The sequence below is a fragment of the Melanerpes formicivorus genome, unplaced genomic scaffold (assembly GCF_026170545.1).
Source record: "Melanerpes formicivorus ecotype bairdi unplaced genomic scaffold, bMelFor1.0.p_v2 SCAF_10, whole genome shotgun sequence".
Classification (NCBI taxonomy): domain Eukaryota; kingdom Metazoa; phylum Chordata; class Aves; order Piciformes; family Picidae; genus Melanerpes; species Melanerpes formicivorus.
Window position 1 is genome coordinate 6,680,469 of NW_027142362.1, and position 20,355 is coordinate 6,700,823.

A 20,355-nucleotide genomic window follows, 5' to 3' on the forward strand; every position below is an offset into this window, starting at 1 on the left:
CTTGCTTTTGGGCTGATTTATTGGCTCTTTTTCAGGGAGCTCTCAAGTGTTTGTGGGGAGGGCTTAGGGTTAAGGGTCTAGCATGCTGTGGGCTAGCTGGGAGGTTATGTTCTTGGAGATGCCATTTCTCTTTTCATTCTTATCAATGTACAGGCTGTGCTTGTTTTGGGACATTTCCCCTGTCTGAATTTCCCCTGAGAGCTGTGATCAAGGTCTCTGAATGATAAAAAGAGCTAGTTCACAGTTAGAGATGAGAGATGCTGTCCAAAACCAATATTGACAGACCTGTGTGCTGCCTGCAAGCCATTTGCATTATGTGGGTCCCCGGCCTCGTTCTCTGCTATGCTCTGTACAAACACAGCTCTGATAGAGGGAGGTTGTTGCCACAATTGCATGCAGTGACCACACATCATTAGGAAACAAAGGTGGGGAAAGGAAGCCACTGATTGATGCAAGTACCTTGAAGCATGAGATGATGTGCTTACAGAGATCGTTCTGTAGGCAGAAGCACAGGTCCTGCCTGGAGAAGGGCAGATCACTGCCCAGGACAGTGGTGGGGTGCAGAGACAAACAGCTCTAAAGGTGCAGGCAAAACACACCCCAAATAAAAGGGTTTCAGTCCTGTACCAGAGGTGAGAGCAGAGAGTTGTGTGTGCAGTCCTGAGTGGGAGCACAGCAGGAAGAAAGCTGTGTGTCACATTCAGAGGGTGAAGAGCATTCTGTCTGACTCAGCAAAGGGATTTGAAAGCTGGTTTAGCTGTTTGAGATTAGTTTAGCTGTTCCCTTTGCCTTGGCCTCACCCCCCTGGTAACTGCCATGGCAACTCTGCTGCACTTGAGGAATTCCAGTTCATTTAGGGTACACTCAATTTGGCTGGTGAGTTGTTCTCAAATATCTAAAGTACCCACAAGGGTTTGGCTCAGTCTCTTCTAGCCCTGAGAGTTTGGTATCCCTGCACAGGGTGGCCTTAGGAAATGGGACCTCTCATGCAACATTGACATTACTGCACAAAATGGCACACACTCATCTGTTCTTCTTAGAGGTAGCCCAACCCATTCTCAGTTCTTCCTACTACACAACCTTCTTGAGACCTTGTCCTCATTTCTCCTTGTTCCTTTAATAGGAGAGCGTAGGTTTGCAGCCCAGGCATGGTGTCTGTGTTGGGCAGCATGTAGCCAGTGAGGGATTTCTACAGATTTCTATACTGCAAAGGAAAAGCAGTGACAGCTTGCAGGAGTGCCATGCACACTGCTCCTCCAAGGCTCCTGTGAGGTATTTTGGGGTGACTTTGGGGGCTTTTTATGAAGGTGAGCTTAGGTTCTTGTGGGAACATAAAGCGAGAGCTTAGATAACAGGGAAGGGCTGCTGTGTGTTGGAGACCTTTGGTGAGCCACACTCACAGGGGCTCCAAAACCTGGGGAAAACTAAAACCCACTTCTGTTCCTTGTGAATTGAGTTGGCCTTTTGCCCAGCAGAGCACCTTGTGAAATGAGTGGGAATCTGAGAGGAGCAGAGGGGAAAATGAAGAGGCAGGCCTGACGTCTAGGTCTGGCAGAGGTGCAGGGAAACAGATGACTGCAAAGCCATCAGCAAGCTGTGCGGTGCTTGGTGCTTGGAGGAGGTGATGAGGGAAGTACATGATGGTGGAGCAGGCCTTTAAACTGTTTGAAGAAAAGCAGTAGTAGTGAGGCTTCCCTGGGCTGTGCAATGATCCAGTGCCAGAAAATCAAACTAAGGCACCAAATGGCACTGTTCAACCAATCTGGTTTCATTCAATTAGAGGCTGATCTGCAGTTGCCACAGTAAGAGGAGACTATAAAAGTTAATGGCATCTCCATGTGTGTGGTGTTCACTACACTAATTTCTTTTACACCCCACTGAGATGTTTGCTCCCTTAAGCCACATACAGGACAGCAAAATCCATAGGAGACCAGTGCTTTGTCTTGCTCAGGCACTCAGAAGCAAAGTGAGATTGAGATGCAGGAAGGGGCTGAAGAATCACCCAGGTGTGCAGGGGGTCTGCACCTGGATCTGCAGTCATGCCACCAGGCTGCCTGGGAGGATCAAGCACTACTCTCTGGTTGTCCTGGGGGGAAGCAGGTGGTCAGCTGGTTAGGATGGGGCTCTTGGACACCATTCCTTGGGATGTTTAGCCCAGCAGGGTGTAAGCTTCCAGCTGCTCCCTCAGTGCAAAGAGACTAAAATAACAGCAACAGAGCATCTTCTGGAGCCAGAAACATACCCTGCCTGAGGCCATCCCCAGGAAGGCCACAGAGGAGCACCTGCATCAGACCATCTTCAAGCCAGGGTGCTTTTGTGTGCCATTCCTCCATTCTCCCAGGCAGGCTCTCCCCTCTTTCTTCCAGAAAACCTTTGTCCTCTTTCCAGTCCATAGCAGGGTCTTGTGCAATCCTTGCCTCAGCTAGAGCCAGTCTGTGTCTCCCATTCTCCATGCTGCCTGCCTGATCAGGAGTGGGCACAGAGGAGGTCTGGGCTGTGTGGCTGAGGGACATGTGCCAGTGCTCTGTTCCATACAAACAACAGCATTTGTGAGGTGCAGCCTGGGAAGAGGGTATGAAGTAGACACAAACCAGCTGTGGCTCTGGTTTCAGCCTGGATTGGCACACAGCCCTCCTGTGTCATTCTCAGTGTGTTCCACAGGGCTGCTTCATACAGCTTTGAGAAGCCCCTGCTGTGTGTGCACCTTGAATAACTCTGCCTTCCTTTTCTCATCCCCTAAACTTTACTTTCCCTGTGATTTATTTTTCTTTTGCAGCAGATAAAAAAATGATGGCCTCAGCATCCACAGCAGGAAACCAGCAGCTCTACTCACAGGGCAGCCCCTTTCAGCCAGGACATTCAGGAAAGACCTTCAGGTACTGTAGTCCAGATCCTGGATTTAACAGCTTCTGTCCAACAGTGGGAGACCATTCCCCTTTGAGTGGTGGAATCAGGACTGACCTAAGATGCAAGGGCTTGCTTTACATGACTGAGCTTTGCTTTGTGCACACTCCTACATGATGCCTTACAGCTGAGATGATTTGGATATCTCTGTTAAAAGTAGTGGCTGGTAAGTAGCTGCTTGTTGCTGTGATGATGTAATTGGGAAAAAACTAAGCAGCAGCAACAGATTGTGAAGGGAAATAAATCTGAGAGGTGCTGGGGCAAGCCCAGAAATCTGAGGAACATCCAACCAAGCTAGGAAGCTGCAAAGGTTTGTTTTGCACTTGCACTGTCAGTACTTCTTCAGGCTGCCTTGAAGGGCATTGGTGTGGACCCCTTGTTATAGGGAACAGAGGGATGCTTCCTCCATAGTCCCTGGTGAGGGCTGACACCTGGGCATGGAAAGTTCAAGGCAGCTCCCACATGTGCATAGGATGGTTGATCTGGTATCTTCTGAGGCATTTCAGAGTTATTCCAAGTGTGGTGTTGCCTTCCAAGTGTGGTGTTGCCTTCCAAGTGTGAAGTTTGCCTTCATTTCCATTCACTTCCTGAGAGTGGGCAATGGAGGCTCTATTGGCCTTGGTGCCTTTTATATCACTGTTCTGGGATTGTCATACTGGAGTTTCTTTCATCTGGTGTAGACCAACCAAGGTTGTGAAAGTGAAGGAGCAGCCCTTCAGGGGCTGGCAGTTCCAAGAACTGGAAAACATCTGCAGAAGATAATTTTATTTGAAACCAATGTCTTGTCAGAGTTGTTATTGCTAATAATCTCAGCAAGAAGCCATAAAACCCCTCTGTGTGTTTTGTCAAATTAAAGCCAAGAATGACTTGAGGGAGGATATGACTGTAAATGAAAATGTCTTTTCATTGGGTATTGGCTATTGCTGAATGGTTAACTTGGCCACCTTGGGCTTGGGGGTGTGCTTTGGTTGTTTCTTTTGTTAAGTCTTGATGTTTAACTGCAGCTTTCTTCCTTTACTGCTGCATCAAGCAATTACACATCTCCAGCATTTCCACCCTCAATGACCTGTCCTCCCTGAGTGCTCTCCAGGCTGGTCCATTCAGTCCCTGCACCTGGGCAGCCTTTAGGCACTGTTTTACAGACCCCTGGTTTCAAAGGACATGTTCTGGATGCAGTCCAAGCCCCTTCAACGATGGGATTTGCCAGCCCAGCTGGGAAGGTGTTAGCAGTAGGGCCAGCTGCTGTGTGCTTCTGAGTTCAGCCACACTGAGATGGACTTTGTGGTCCACATAGCCCTCTTGGAGACTCTGTGGTAGTGAAAAGGAAAAAGGAAATTTGGAGAGGGAAAAAAAAAAGGGGGGGAGGAGAGCAAAGCAATTGTACAAAGACTTTCCAAACACACACTTTGCTTTTAGGCAGCTTAACAGAGAATAACAGCTCCTATATTCAGATGCCTGCCATGTTTTGTTACCACTCTGGGAGGGATTTTTCCTGTTCTCAGAGGATTCAGAGCCTTGCACCCTTTCTGCTCAGCCTTGTTTACTGCTTTTCCCAATCTGCTCTCTCCTTTCTCTGTAGAATGATTGTGCAGATAGACAATGGTGAAGGGGACTGGAGAAAGGAGCAGGCTGTTGCAGTTGATGCACAAAGGCATTTTCAGATGTTGAGTCCTCATTGATATTCATTTCTATGGCATGTGAAATAAGAAATATGGGGTTTTACACAGAAAGCTCATTCCCAGTGTGTGGTTGTGGATTTCCTTGTTCAAGCCTTGCATGAGAACCAAGTGGTAAAGTGGAGCAGTCCCTCAGGAGAATTTACTTCCCACTACAGATTTCTGGGAACTTGCTCTGTACTGAAGTTCAGTTAGTAGAAAACAGCTAACTTGCAAACAAATTCCTTTGGAAACAGTTTGCTGTTTGCTTTAACTCCAAAGCTGTTACAGGAGTTTGACTTTTTGTCTTGATTGTTCTTTTGCCTCTGTGTGTAACTGCATGCTCCTGTTAAGCAGTTGGTGAGGATAGGAATTAAAAGCTCCACAGTTTAATCTGGTAACACACACACTTCTTCATTTCCCAGGCAAGAAACTAATGAAGTACTTACTAGTAGCATCTTTTTATGTATCTTCATTCAGGGTGGCATTTATGCCAGTGCTTAAATACTTCTGACTTTAAGCACAAATTTAAAGTGAGGTAGCTGCTTGGATACTCTCTGTAAGCAAGGGGGTTTAAATGCATTAAATAATAAACTAGTGTGGAGCTCAGTGTTCATGCACCACATGTAAGCCTGAATTGATTCCTGCAAGCCCTTTCAAAGAGACTGGAGAAACCCAACTCCAAGTCATTTTGCCTCTGTCTCAGTCGGAGCTGACGTTTCAGCCTGCCGCTGTGGTCCCCAGTTTTGGGGTGCTTTGGAGTGGTTTGTTCTCAAGACAGACTGAACAATTAGCTTCCACGTGGGGTGCTGTTTGTGCATGGAGAGTGTATCCTGCAGCTGAGGCACCCTCTCTGTTCCCCTAGCTCCTCTGTGGTGCACGTGCCCGGCGTGAACGACATCCAGTCCTCTTCGTCCACAGGCCAGAACCTGACGCAGATCTCTCGCCAGCTGAACCAGGGCCAGGTGGCCTGGACCGGCAATCGCCCACCGTTCCCAGGACAGGTACTGATTAAAGGTGGTTTACTGCCATGCCCACTAAAGATTTGCAGTCTCTCTGCTTGGGGTAGCAAACCCCATTTCTGTTCACTGTACTTGGTCATTAGCCTTTGTGGTTGGAGAGCAATAGTCCCCCTCCTTGGCAGGTGGCGATGACTTAGCTGCCCTGTGTGTGCCTGCGTTTAGTTTGTGACAGTGTTCATGAGAGTGGCAGTGGCCATGCTGCCATGAAGTCCAGTGGAAGGTCTCAGTTGCCTTTGTGCAGGCACTGAATGAAAGAGGTGTGATCCTTTAGGGTAAGCCTGCCAAGACCTTTCACCCAGCACTATTACCCACAGTCAGCAGCAGGTATCAGACAGGGGCACAAACAAACCTAGGCATGGATTCAGAGCAGAGGCTGCTCAGCTCATTGCCCCTCCATTGGCACTGCTCCCACTTTGCACTGTGCACATCCTTCCAGGAGATGCCCTGCACTCAACAGTGTTAGCCCAGAAATTACCTCTGGTTCTGTTACAGGAAAGCTGGTCTGAAACTCTGTTAAAGACAAAGAAAATGAAATGCTCATGTTTGTGCTGTCATTCATGGGGCTGTTAATCACTCCTGGCTTCCCTTTGTTAAGTAGAAAGAATGCCACCAAATAATTCTTCAGTCACTGAATTATTTCCCTGTTACTGACTGTTTCCAGCCCTCAGTGTGCCCTGGTTACTCTGTCACACCTGTTCAGTGAAATCCAGTTGTAACACTGACTGCTAACAGTACAGGGTGTGCTAGAGTTGACTGAAAATTGCTCCCTCCTCTTGCTGTGCAATTCTGTCCAAGTCAGCAGAGTGCAGGGAAATTGGAATTCACTCATCCATCGTAAATGAAGTAAAACAGAGTTAAGCCTTGCAGGAGTTGACACACCATGCTCTCACTGGCATTATGGAAGCCTTCAGAAATTTAGCTTGGAACTGAGCTGAAGACTTCACAGCATCTTCAGCATGTTATGTGCCTGTTGGGATCTGTTTTCCTCCCCCAGTTCCCCTCCATTTGTCCAAGGGAACAGTTTCACTTGAGTGCATTGATTGCCAATAGCAGTGCACATGGTTAGAAGGATCCAGAGATGTAATCACCTTTAATTTCTATTTGTGGATCTGGTTGGGCAGGGAGTTTTTCTTGGAACTGCTGGATTTGTTCATGGTGCAGGAAATGGTTCATAAGCAGATTCTGTCTGCAGCATTCTACATGGCTGTAGCACAGGACTTTGGATGAGCCACTTCAGCTCTCTTGGCCTCACTGTACATATTGTCCATGTCTCAAAGCAGTCTGCAGTGTTTATTCATCTCTATCACAATCTTGGAGAATCATTGATGACGCCAGTATGTAGATGAAAATACCAGGAAGTTGGTTTTAATGCCCTTGAATTAACTCAGCAGCCCTGTTAAAGCAAAGTCAGACTTTCTCTTCCCTGTTCCCAGGACTGGTGACTCACACTCCCTCCCAAGCCTTTCACAGGGCAAAGGAACTTTGCTGTCTGTGCCTTCTTAGGCAGTAAAAGAAAGCAGCTTACTAGCTTTGAAACGTTTTTGGCCCTTCAGCCCCAGGCACTGGAAACTCTGGTCACCTGGGGATTGCATGTGTTCCACCAGACAGCTTACTCTGGCACCGCCAAAGCAAAGCACCTGCCAAAGGGAGGGAAACGCGTTCTACCTGCTCAGTGTGTAACAAGAGGGGAAGGAAATGCTGTTTCCCAGATAGCTCTGATATTGAGTACTTGTGAGTTAATCAGCAGGAGAGCCCTAGCTGCGTCTGCCAGGAGCGCAGTGTGGCTGGGGCAGGAGCGCCGTGCCGAGGCACAGCCGCACCGCTCGCTCAGCCTTTGCCCGAACGAAACAGTGCCTCACTGAGAGATTGGAGATGGACAGCCCTTTGGTTTCATCCTTCATTGGCTTTTCCCAACCCCTTCAGTAGGAAACAACATCCTTACAGATGGGAATAGAGAGGTTTGGGGAGAAATTATGACTGTGCTTATCCCAAGAAAGGTTGGACCAGATGATCCTTGAGGTCCCTTCCAACCTGTGTTCAAGGATTCAAGGATTCTAAACACAAGGGCTGCTGTGCTGCTCCTCGACAGTAAAACTCCTTCCTTCTTTTACCCCTTATTCCTCAGCAAATTCCATCGCAGTCTGGCAAGGCTCAGTCATCTCCCTTTGGGATTGGGACCAGTCACAGCTACCCGGCCGACCCGTCGTCCTACAGCCCCCTGTCCAGCCCAGCCACCTCCTCCCCCAGCGGCAACGCCTACTCCAGCCTGGCGACACGCAGCACCGGCTTCGGTAAGCTCTGGCTGCAGCCGCGCAGCCCCCTGCACGTCAGCGTCTCGGGTGGTGGCCTCAGCACAGAGCCTTCAGCCGGTTCTTTTCGTGGGTTGATGGGGAAGCCCAGGAGGTAAAAGAACTTTGCTTTGCCCTCTTGAGCACAGTGGACAGAGGAGACCTTATTGTGGCCTTCCAGGATCTTAAGGGGGCCTGCAAGAAAGCTGGGGAGGGACTTTCGGGACTTTTTAGGGTGTCAGGTAATGATAGGACTAGGAGGAATGGAGCAAAGATAGAAATGGATAGATTCAGATTGGATGTTAGGGAGAAATTCTTTCCCATGAGGGTGGTGAACACTGGAACAGGTTGCCTAGAGATGTGGTGGAAGCCTCATGCCTGGAGGGTTTTAAAGCCAGGCTGGATGTGGCTGTGAGCAACCTGCTGTAGTGCGAGGTGTCCCTGCCCATGGCAGGGGGGTTGGAGCTGGATGATCCTTGAGGTCCCTTCCAACCCTTATGATTCTCTGATTCAGTGAGAGAGACATGTTCCCTCCGTGGTGCATCTCCTCCACATAGGCCAGGCTTCAGAAAATTGAGCTGTTTCATGGCAGGAGAGAACATTTTGTGTTGGTAAGTGATGCCATGAAAGATTCCAAGTTGCTTACATCCCTGGCACACATCCTCTCAAATTGTGGTCAGCAGGTTCAAGTAGGTTTTACTTCTCAGGGAAACACTTAAATGGCACAAATTCACATTCTTTGCAGTTTTGAACTTTCCTGCCTGCATGGTGATGTCCTCCTGCCCAGAGGTGGCTTGTTGGGCTCTGGCTAGACAGGATGGTTTTGTGCCTTTGCTGCTACTAACCTCATCAGAGTAGATGCCATATCTTGCAGTTGTTTTCTTTTCCTATTACATGCTGATCTAGTGGCTTTCAGACCATGACTAAAGGGGTGACCCCTTAGTAACTTTCTGCATTCCAACAGCAAAACAATATTCAAGAGTCAAAACAAATATGGATTCCTTAGTGATAAGCACCCATGGGGTCCATGAAAAACGCTGTTGGCTCATAATAAGGTGCAATTCTAAGCAGCATAGGTAGCAGAGTTGTTTTTCTCTTGTTCCCTGAGAACAGACTTGATGCAGAGCTGCTGCAGCTCAGCCTCGCTGAGCTCAGACCCGTGCCGTGTTGCTTGGGAAAAGGCAGCTCTTCCCCCAGAGCTGATCCATGCCTCCATTTCCACCAGGCTTTGTACAGTTGTTTATGAGACAGCTTTGCATTTCAGGCCTAAGCTACTTGGCAAGAACTCTCTCACCTAATGAGAAACATTTCCTGACCTACATCAGTTTGGATGCTATTAATAACACAGCCTTCACAGGGACAAACCTCTTGAACCTCCGGCTGGCAGCAACCACTCTGCTGAGAAGCAGCAGCGTTTGCCTCACTGAGTTAATTTCAGTGTGGTGTTCTGAGGGGAAAAAAAAAGAATAATTGATAAACACAAGAACCACAACCAACCCAAAACCCAACAAAACCCTTGCAGCATTCTCTTGAGGGGTAACTTCCCTGAGTTTCCTGGCTCGCAGATGGCTGCAGGGTTTCTGAGTCACCTGAGTTACTGGTGGCTGTAATGTCAGTGAGGAAGAAGCTGTGATCAGCTACTTCAGATGTGACAGAAGCATGTCACCACAGCCTGCTCCTTCCCCTGTGGAATGCCCACTGGATCTGTTTTGCATGGTTCACTGGTAGCCAAAACTGGGCCCCTCAGTTTAGGAAGGAGGTTGACTTGCTGAAACGAGTCCAGAGAAGGGCAACAAAGTTGGTGAGGGGTTTGGAACACAGCCCTATGAGGAGAGGCTGAGGGAGCTGGGGTTGCTTAGCCTGGAGAAGAGGAGACTCAGGGGTGACCTTACTGCTCTCTACAACTACCTGAAGGGAGGTTGTAGACAGGCAGATGATGGTCTCTTCTCCCAGGCAGCCAGTACCAGAACAAGAGGACACAGTCTCAAGCTGCACCAGGGGAGGTTTATGCTGGAGGTCAGGAAGAAGTTCTATACAGAGAGAGTGATTGCCCATTGGAATGGGCTGCCAGGGGAGGGGGTAGAGTCACCATTATTGGAGGTGTTCAGGAGGAGACTTGATGGGGTGCTTGGTGCCATGGTTTAGTTGTTTAGGTGGGTTGGATTGGTTGATGGGTTGGACACGATGATCTTGAAGGTCTCTTCCAACCTGGTTTATTCTATTATTCTATTCTAAAAGGATTGGATTAAGCAAATGTCTGCATTTTCTGAAGCCATCACTGAGTCTTGGTTATCAGAAACCTTAACACACATGTGGAAACTTGGCACCCTTGGCATAGGGCACTGATAGCTGGGGAGTACCAGATCTACCCAGCTTGATTCTCTACAGTGAGGGAGAAATAGGCAAAAATGGTAAGAGTGGTTGTGTAGGGGGGAAAAAAGAGGGGAGGAAAAACAAAGAGGAGAAAATGTTTGGAGGAAAAGCATAACCCTGGTGGCAAGCTTTCTAAAATGCTAATTCTTAGAAGGAGATGCTGGAACTAACTCAAAGAAAATGGTCCCAGAACTGTGTACCCTGGGGGCTAGTCTGTAGAAATGTCAGGCTGAATGGAGTCAGTCTAAGTGTGATCTGTGGCTGCACTCAGGTGCAGTGTCTGTGTGATACGTGACCAAATTAACCTGGGCACTGGGGGGTTTTCTGGTAGACTAGTTAGAAGAAATCCATCTCCCTGCAATCATCATTTTAAGGGTGTTTACCACCAAACTTTGCTGTTTACATTGCTCTATGTGAAGCTTAAATGGCCCCAGCCTTTTAAGAAGCCATCACCCTAATACCAGGACAATAATTTGCTGTAAGCCACATGTTCAATAAATCATTTTGCAGCTGGAATAAGGGAGGGCAAGATGGCTCAGCAAACAACACTCTGCATTTGATAGAGCAGTGGCTGCATCTAGCACAGCAAGGCTGTAGTCTGTTGATCTTACTGGTTTTACATCTGCTTTACGTGCATCTTCCACCAGCAGGTAACTCTGCAGCCACTGCTTTGCAGGGCTTAATCTTTCAAAGAGAAAGAGCCTTCAGGTGGTGCAGTTTTCAATTCAAATGTCAAATATTCCCTATTAGGGGCTAAAAAGTAGTGGGAGAATGCTTGAAAACTGTCTGGTTTATGGTGTGCCTTTGGCTGTTAGCCATTCATCTGCCGTGTCTGTGCAGCTGTAGCAATGAGCTTTGCTCTGGGCTTGGCCCCCACCCTGCAGTTGGGGCTGAAACACCCTTCAGCTTCCAGCCTGCAGGGGCAGGGCATGCAGGGTGTCACTTGGGGGCTCTTTGCTAAGATCCGTTTGCAAGCACAGGCACTGATGGGTGAAGCCTCAGAAGCAGACAGGCTTTGTGAAGGAGCTGCCCTCTGACTTGTGCCCTTTCTCCCCCCGGCCAGCTGAAGGTGGCCAGAGCAGCAGCCAGTTCCAGGGGAGGCCTTCGGAAGTGTGGTCGCAGTGGCAGAGCCAGCACCACAACCAGCAGAGCGGCGAGCAGCACTCGCACCCACAGCCCAGCCAGACCGAGGTCTTCCAGGTGAGGAGGGCTCAGCCAGCCCAGAGGGCAGCCTTTGGGCAGCTGCTCCCTGAGCTGAGGAGCCACAGCTCTCAGTGCCCGGGGTGCCGGCACTGCTGTGCGCTGGCATTAACTACAGTGGAGATGGTTTTGTTGCCTGCCCCCTGCACTTAAGCCTTCTGTCTTTTCCACCTTATTTGTCTGAGCTTTGGCCTTCCCTGGGTTGCCCCTGCAAGGTGAGCAGGCAGCAGTTTGTGGCTGGGTGCCGTGGCAGCAGGTTTCACCGTGGTCTCTCCTTGCCCCGCAGGACATGCTGCCGATGCCGGGGGATCCGACGCAGGGCACCGGCAATTACAACATCGAAGACTTTGCCGACCTGGGCATGTTTCCACCGTTTTCTGAGTAGCTTGCCAAGCAGAGATGGAAGTTCTCCTCCACGGCCATTTCGGTGTCATTTTGGCTCTGCTGTTCCCTGTGTTGCGTCCCTGTAGAAGCTCCTAAAGCCGAGGACACGTCTGTGATGCTCGATAGCGGCGTAGGCCTTGCTCTCCCCTCCTCGGGGGTGCCTCAGTGCTGACAGAGGAGCTCCAGCGCTGCTTAGTGGTCCTTTGACAGCTCCATCTTGATTTGTGTTCTCTTTTGATTTTATTGGCATCTACCTCAGAGATGAAAAACTTTGCTTGACTTAAACAAAACCACAAACAAACAAAACAAAAAAAGGAAGGAAAGAAAATTTTCTATCTCTGAGTCTTTAACGATTTGAATGTGACCAATAGCTGCTGTTCCTTGAAGGGTCGTTCTGCAATAGCTGAAGAGGTAACACAGACTAACAGAGAGGTGGGTAGGGTCTTGCTACAGTGCCTACCACTCCCATTTCGATGCCTTGCTGTAAGCTTAAGTTTTCTGGGAGCAGACAGAACCTTCTGTTTTTCTTTGCTTCTTGGTAGTTTGGTTTCTCCTTAGGTCACTCTCAATGTGAGATTAAGCAACATATGACGTAGGCCTCTCTCGCCAGCAGCTGCAGCTCTGCCTTTTCTCAGTGGCCCTTGCCTGTGTGTACATTTGGGTGCTTTCTGTATATCTCGTGCTGTAGGAGGTGCTTCCTGTACTGGTTTCCTTTTGCCTTTAGGAAGGGTCCCCGCTCTGGAGCGCCTGAGGAGGCTGCTGACGCTCGCGGAGGGTTTAGGTGTGGTGGGAGCCTCCATCGCTTCACCTAGGTGTTCTTACTTCGAATTCAGGTGGTTCTCTGTTCAGAACAAACGTTTGCCTACATAAGCTATTAGTCTGGTTTTGCACTGAATTGAGGCCTATAATTTTATACATTTCTCTCTGGCTGCTTTAATTTCTGCTGGTCTTGCTTCCCCCAAGAACACTGCCCGGTGACGAACGACTGTAAACACATCCAGGCTGCGTTTTCTAGATCAGCTGCATTTCCTGTCTGTGAAGTACCTTTTGATACTGTGAAACCTCACATTTGAACAGTGCAAGGTGGTGGCCTATTGCTAGGAAATCATTCCAGCTCCTTTGCTGCAAGCAGTGAGCTGCTTTTGTAGTGTGTGATTGTTCTTTTTCCAGTGAGTAGGTGACAGATCTCAGTTGGACTCCTGTCCACTGCGTCCACAGTGGTAACTTGAACTTGTGCTTGGATTCCCAAGCAAGCAGTGAGTGATTGCCCATTGGAATGGGCTGCCCGAGGAGGTGGTGGAGTCACCATCACTGGAGGTGTTCAGGAGGAGACTTGATGGGGTGCTTGGTTGCATGGTTTAGTTGGTTGGGTGGTGTTGGATGATAGGTTGGACACGATGATCTTGAAGGTCTCTTCCAACCTGGTTTATTCTACTCTACCCTACCCTACCCTACACTACCCTACTCTACCCTACTCTATTCTATTCTATTCCTGTTAAACCCTCTCAGTTTGGCTTCCCAAGCAAGCATTTCTGTTAAACCCTCTCAACCCTATTGTGCTAAAGAGGAGATTTTCAGCTTACCAAGTATGTGGAGGCCTCTTGGTTCTCCTGAGTGCTCTGTGCTTTCCTGCAGGGGGAAGTTCATCACCTTCCTCTTGGGCAAGTCGCCTACCATGTATCTTCATCAGCACTGTGGGAGGAAGTTTTTTGTTCAGTATTTCAGATGCCTGATGAGTTACACAGGTTGGGTTGAAGGTCAGCATTTTCCTCCTGATCATTTCATCTGGGATGGGAGGAGAAGGTATTACTCACAAGGGACAAGGAACAGAGCTCCCATATGCAGGTCATTCATAACCTCTGAGGCTGGATAGTGGTAGCCAGCCTTTGCAGAGCAGGAAGGGGACAACTTCCCTCAACACCTGCATATTCAAGGGCCATCATGGACCTTGAAACAGCACCCCCAAGGGCATGCCCCCTGACCAGAAGATCTCAATGTCCACAGCAATTCTTAGACCTCACAACACTAAGATCTGCTTTCTTGTAGTTCCCCTTGGATTCTAGAGTGCCTCAGACAGGAGGCACTCTGCATGTTCTGCACTCAGAGGAGTATCCTGGAAAGCAGGCAGACCCTTGTCCTGCAGCCTGCTGTGGCTGCACAGGTTTCATGCTGGCAGGCAATGCAGGCAGCTGGGCTGCAGCAAACATGGCCCAGGAAGGTGGCTTTAGCAGCCATACAGTGGTGTTCCCACCTGACTTGGCTGTCCTGGCCTCTCTCACAACAGCATGGCATTTCAGTGGCCAGGGAGAACCCTTCCTACTGTTCCTCTCACTGAATCTGGGACCAATCTCTTACCCTGTGTGCAAATGGGGCTGGGGACTCTTTTTGCAGGATGTTCTGTGTATCTCTAGGTGCAGTACTGGAGAGGCCTCAGATCTCCTGGTCTGTGCTTGGCTCACCATAATCACGCTGAGAACAAACAGAAACCCTTTGTGTCTCTTCTCTCCCAGAAGGCAGGAGAAGCCCTTCCTTGGTGAGCAGGCCACGTGCTTCCACCCTGCTCCCTTGCATACCTGCATGTTCAGTCTCTTGGAACCTTCTGCCTTCCTGCTCATGCTGTACAGATGAGTGACTGTCCATGGGCTTAGGCAGGCAAAGTTCTGCTGTCCCAGCAGGAAATCCTCAGTGTCTGTGAAAGGTGCCTGGGTGCTGAGCGAGGTGGTCAGCTCTTCAGGGCAGGGCATGCCTGCAGGAGGGGCTCATCACCAGGGGAGAGGGCAGAGGATGAGCAGTTTGTATCTCTGCACAGAGGACACCATCAGTTCTTCTACAATGCTCTAACAAATCCTTCCCTTCCCCATGAGGTGAAAATCCACTTGGAAAAACGCTGTTCCTGTTTTGTTCTACCCAGCAGACTGCTCAGAGGGTATTTATAATTCACTTTAGTTCCTGGCTTCAACCTAACAATAAGCTTTTTAAAGTAATTCTCATCCTCCTAATGTCAGTGCTGATAACTTCCTTAGTGTGCCCTGGGGGTTGTGCCACTGCAGGAGCCCTTCCCCGTGCAGCAGGGTTGTGCAGTCAGAAGGGCTTAGCAGGCTCTCATGCACACCTCTCCTGTTGTGGTTGGCTTTAAATGCAGTGTTACTGGGTTTCTAAGCCAACATGCCTGAGGCATCAAAGCATGGATTGCTGCTGCCTTGCAGACCACTCCTGCCTCTCTGGTGGGGAGAGGGGATGGCTGCTCTGATAGGGGGTAGTCCAGATAGTGCCAGGTTTGGGTTGTGAGTCATTATCATCCCCCACTGCTGTTCTGCCATCCCAAGCCAGTGCATTTTCCTTGGCATTTCCACCCTTCCTTCCCTCCCTTCCTCCCACTCCCAGCCCTCCCATCTCTGCAGTGCTGTCCCACACCCACATGGAAGGCTCTGGGCTGTGAGGAGGGAGCCCAGAGTGAGCTGTGAGCTTGGCAGCTCTGTGCAGGCTCAGCACGTGGCGCCGGTGCTGGGCATCCTGCGCCGCCCTCATCCTGCCTGCCCTCCCGTCAGGGGCTGCTCCTCTGCAGCAGCCTCGGCCCAGGTCCTGTGGCCAAAGCAGCTGTGTGGTACTGGCTGTGCTGGATCTTTTTGCCACGTGTTTGGCTCCTAAAGCAACTTCCTTACCCTGTAGCTGAAGCTGTGCAGTGCATTTGCAGTGCTGACCTTTGTGCTCCGTGCCCTCGGTGTAGCTTGGCTGGCACTTTGGCTGCCTGTGTCCAGGATTCCACAGTGGTGGATTTCTCCTTCCTTTCAGGGTTTTGAAGCTGGAAGTGAAGCTGAGATCGCTGGCCAAACTGTGCTGCAAGCACAGGGTGTCTTGAAACTGAAGCTTGGGGGGGGAGAGGTGGGGGAGGTTAAACTGATGGAGCAAGAAACTGCAAGTGGTCATAATGGTCTGAGGGAGTCATGTCAGTGAGCAGGCTGAGGAGATGTTAGATACTAACCTACTTACCCCCATCCATTCCGAGTCTAGCAAAGGGGCTCCATCACACTGCTTGGTAGAAGTGCTGCTGGTAGTACCTATGGTGATGCTTTAACCAGATAGTTCCAGTTGTAGCTTTGCTGCCTTGGTTTTTTTTTCCCCCCTCTGTTGGAGTCCAGTATGGAAGTGTAAATAGTCCCTGCAGTCCTGCCTTTTGAACTCGGAACTCCTGTTGGCACAGTGTTACATAGTGTTGGATTTACCCAATTGCTATGACATATATTTTTATATACATGGGTGTACTCTTTTTTCTGGAGAATACTAGAGCCATTGGGTCATGAATGCCTTACCAGTCTCATCCTGCTGTTGCTCTTTGTTTGCAAGGTGTGTTGAGTGGACTAATTTCTACTTCAGATACCCTCACTTTTCCTGGCAGTGCTCGAGTTTGGCTTTGGGTGGTTCTGGGTCTTTGGGGCTTTTTTTTTTAACTATCATTAGCATTTATTGGTTTTGCCAGAGTCCCATTTTTCACAGCTCTTAGCTGTGAGGAGAATGTGGGCTTGGGTTTTGGTTCTGTTCATGGAGCAAAGGAAAGGTGATGGCATCTAACTGTCTTGAGAAGAGGCCGGCCTTTGCCTGCTCTAAACCGGAGTGCATTTCGTGGAGCTGGTGGCTGTGGGCATTGATTACTTGGTGTAGATTGATGGTCTTCAAGAGAATAAACAAAAAAAAACCCATTAAAACATCTCCAAAAATGGGCTTCTGTCATTGCTAGGCACTTGGTTATGTATCTGTTGAAACTCTTCCTATTGATGTGGAATTGTGCTGTGGATAAAGTGTATTTTGTACTGCTGAATGTTCTATATTTATGACTAACAAGTACAGAATCAGTTGTGTGTCTGTATAACTAATTACTGCCTTTTTAAAGCTCATGCAAATAAAACTGGCATCAGCTGTTGGTAATCCCTCTGTGTCTGTGAGTGAGGTGTGCTGTGGCCACCACTGAGCAGGAAGTAACCCTCAATTAGAGCAGATTAGGGTTTGCCCTTTGGCTTGGAGCTCTCCTCCTGTGCTAGGTGGTTCCCCTTTTACCTGCCTTGTGCAGAGGCTGCTGAGGGGGAGCAGGAGAGGAATGGCACTTGGAGATCTCAGCTGTCAGAAGAGGTTCCAGGAGAACATCCATCAACAGCCTGGTTCTGCTGAGGACACTGAGGTGTGTGAGCTGCTGTCTGCACTGTGTAGAGGCTTTCACTGATCAGAATCCATTCACACTCTGGGGCTGTTTTTGTTCCCTCCCTGGGGTGGTGCTTTCTTTGTCCACCTTCTGGTCTCCCTGGTCAAGCTACTCATGCCCTTCCCACAGACACTGGTGTCCTTTCCAGACTTCATGCCAAGTGCATTTGCCTTTCACTGTGATTCTTTCTCATATTTCTATGGGGGGGGGTTGGTCAGCTTGAGCAGGATTTCCCTTGCTGCTAAACCAAGAAGCTGGTGGCTGGACCAGGCAGGGTCTGAAGATGTGCTCCAGGATGTGCACTGCTGGTGCAGGGTAGGTGGTGTTCCCACAGCTCATACTCCTTTTGCAAGGTTCTGCCTGTGGAGAACAGGCATGGGCTCTGCTGGGACTGGACAGAAAACTTGTGGTCACAGCAGAGCACTGAGGTGTTCCTGACAGGATGCAGCCACCAGCTCCAGCAGCTCTGCCAGACTCTGCTCTCCCAGGGCTCATCCCAAAGAGGTTGAGCAATGGAACTATTCCACCCACACTGCCATGCTGTGAAAACTGGGTGATCACAGGGGTTGGGAGGGGCCTCTGGAGATCATGGAGTCCAAACCCCCTGCCAGAGCAGGAGCATAGAATCCAGCACAGGTCACACAGGCACACATCCAGATGGGGCTTGAAAGTCTCCAGAGAAGGAGACTCCACAACCTCTCTGGGCAGCCTGTTCCAGTGCTCTGTGACCCTCACAGTGAAGAAGTTGCTCCTTATGTTGAGGTAGAACCTCCTGTGCTGTAGTTTATACTCATTACCCCTTGTCCTATCCCAGGGTGCAGCTGAGCAGAGCCTGGCCCCTCCCTCCTGACCCCCAGCCCTCAGATATTTATGAACATTTATTCAATCCCTTCTCAGTCTTCTCTTCTCCAGACTGAAAAGCCCCAGGGCTCTCAGCAAAGTCATCTTTTGGCACTTCCACAGATGCTCCTGACCATGACTCCCATTTGGAAATCCACCACAGCTTCCTCAGGGCAGCTGCCTGGGGCTTTTGTGGTGCAGGCTCCAAAGAGAAAGGCGCAGAGAGAGCAGGCGCTGCACCCATGCCGGGCAGCCGGGCTGTTGTAGCGTCTCTCCTAGCACTCCTTCAGATCATTGCTAACCTGTGCTCTTATGTGCTGAACCAAGGCACCAGCACCACAGCAGGGTGTGAGAGTGCTGGGAGCTACTCATTTGGCTGTGGAATCCAGATTTAATGACCCTGGCTGTGAAATGGAGCCAAATGTTTGGTGAGCAAGCGGTCACTGAAGCTCGGCGGGGAGGGCACCACGGCAGAAATCCACACACCGAGGCTGGCATACAGGAAAGAAGTGGAGCTGAGGCTCCCTGTGTGCCTGCACTGCTCACCTTTGGCTCTCTGCAGTGGCACTGATGACTAGCAGCAGCAGCTGAAGTCTTCATGAGATGACAGAAGTCTATTTTTCTTCATTTTTCCATGGGAGCTCATTCTTAGCTGCCTTTCCAACAGCACACATCATGGGTCAGGAAGTTACTCACTGCATTTTCCCATTTTCTCTCCAAGTTGGATGCAGCAGGGACAGATACAGGATGAGTTCCTCCATCCTTTTTCACCAAGTTTCAGCATGTTGCTGATTGGAAAAGCTTGGCACCATCTTTCTCCAAACCGCTTGGTCTGGCCCACATCAAATAGACTGGAGTCACCTGAACTGTATTAATGGAGCTGGGATCAGCTCCAGAGGGTGCTAGGGCATCTTTTCATTAGCTCTGGGGAAAAAAAAGGATCTTCTCATTATAGACTGGAACCAAATACTGATACACAAAAGGTGTCACTGGGGAATGTCACCCCAGGGCTCCTGTGTGCAAGATGCAGCAGTGCTTGAGTGCAGTTGTCGTGGCTCCTGAAGGCAAAGATCTAACACCTGGCTGCAGTTAGGTGTGCAGGCCCAGCTCTGAGGGCCAGGAGAGAGCTTGGACACCTGCCCCCATGCATGCACCCTGGCAGAGGAGTCTGGATGGCCCAAGGCTGGCGTGCTGCTGCCTCGCAGCAACAGCAAGGTGAGCAGTTAAGCACCTGGGGTGCTTTTAAAGCAGGACTTGAAGCATGGAAACATTGCACCATGGAACTGTTTTGGTGCACCCGGTCACCCTCAACATGGTTTGGATGGCTCCCAGAGCCTCAGCCCCAGACACTGCCCATCCCTGGCTCCTTCCCTTGGAGCCCAGAGCCCATGTCCTTCCTGTAATAGGGGCTCCAGAACTACCCAGGAAGCTTGCAGGTGGAGTGTTTGCACCTCTCCTGATAACAGTGTGGAAAAAATACCAAACCCTTCAACTGGGAAATGCTTTGGGTTCCTTCCACGCACCCCCAAACTAGGTGAAGGATCAGCAGAACTTCTACCTTGCTAACTCAAAGGGCTTTGGGTTTTTTTTTTCCCCATTGCCTTCTGAAAGAATGCCTTTGGTGAGCAGAGGCAAAAAGGCAGGCATTGAAATTTGTGGCATCTGCTGACCACTTTTAATTCTTGAGGCAGTAGAAAGTGTTGTGCAGCCCCTGCGAGCACATCGATGGCCTCGCAGCGCAGAGATGCTCAACACCAAGGAGTTCTGAGCTGGAGCTTGTTTAGATTCTCAACATAGTTTTTGTGACCTCCATGATTTAAGGTCAGAAAGCTCAGCAGGGAGTCAGTGGCAGTCATTTTAGTTTCCAAAGATTCATCAGAGTTCTGTGAATTGGCCTAAATTTCCAGCCCCTGCTGTGGGAGTGGGGTTCTGCGGTGCCCTGCCAGGGCTGCCCTGGATACACCAGCCCCTAATGAAATGCTGAAGGCAGTGTCAATCACTGAAATGAGGCTCCTGAAGGACAAAAGCCCTAAGTCACAAATGGTCATCTTTGATACTTGGAGATGGCTGCAGATCTGCACAACAGCCCAGTGCAGGCTGTGCACCCACTCTGAGCTCAGGCAGCAGAGTCCCTGTGACAGCTTTGTAAAGCCCCTTCCATCCTTGCACCCACTGAAGGGTGGTGAGGAGACTTTTGTCCCGGCCATGGCTTGGACGGAGCACACTGCGATGGGTTAGGAACTGGCTGGAGGCTGAGCCCAGAGAGTGGTGGTGAATGGTGCCACAGCCAGCTGGCAGCCAGGCACTAGTGGAGTCCCCCAAGGATCAGTGCTGGGCCCTGTGCTCTTTAACAACTTTATTGATGATCTGGATGAGGGCATTGAGTCAATCATCAGCAAATTTGCTGATGACACCAAGCTGGGGGCAGGAGTTGATCTGCTGGAGAGTAGAGAGGCTCTACACAAGAACCTTGACAGGCTGGACAGATGGGCAGA

The 20,355-nt window shown here is 49.8% G+C and overlaps 1 protein-coding gene across 6 annotated transcripts in view; it reads left to right on the forward strand.

The window, feature by feature from the left end:
* Positions 1 to 16,745, forward strand: part of ARNT2 (aryl hydrocarbon receptor nuclear translocator 2) — a 108,781-nt gene extending 92,036 nt beyond the window's left edge. For 5 of the 6 annotated variants that reach the window (XM_068143443.1, XM_068143444.1, XM_068143445.1 and 2 more), the window contains 5 exons: positions 2,777 to 2,876; positions 5,425 to 5,563; positions 7,707 to 7,872; positions 11,306 to 11,442; positions 11,729 to 16,745. In XM_068143443.1, the coding sequence (XP_067999544.1) occupies positions 2,777 to 2,876; positions 5,425 to 5,563; positions 7,707 to 7,872; positions 11,306 to 11,442; positions 11,729 to 11,827 (641 nt within the window). In that variant the 3' untranslated portion in view covers positions 11,828 to 16,745. The remainder of the gene's footprint in view (positions 1 to 2,776; positions 2,877 to 5,424; positions 5,564 to 7,706; positions 7,873 to 11,305; positions 11,443 to 11,728) is intronic. The other variant, XM_068143441.1, reaches the window with a different exon arrangement.
* The last annotated feature ends 3,610 nt before the right edge of the window (positions 16,746 to 20,355 follow it).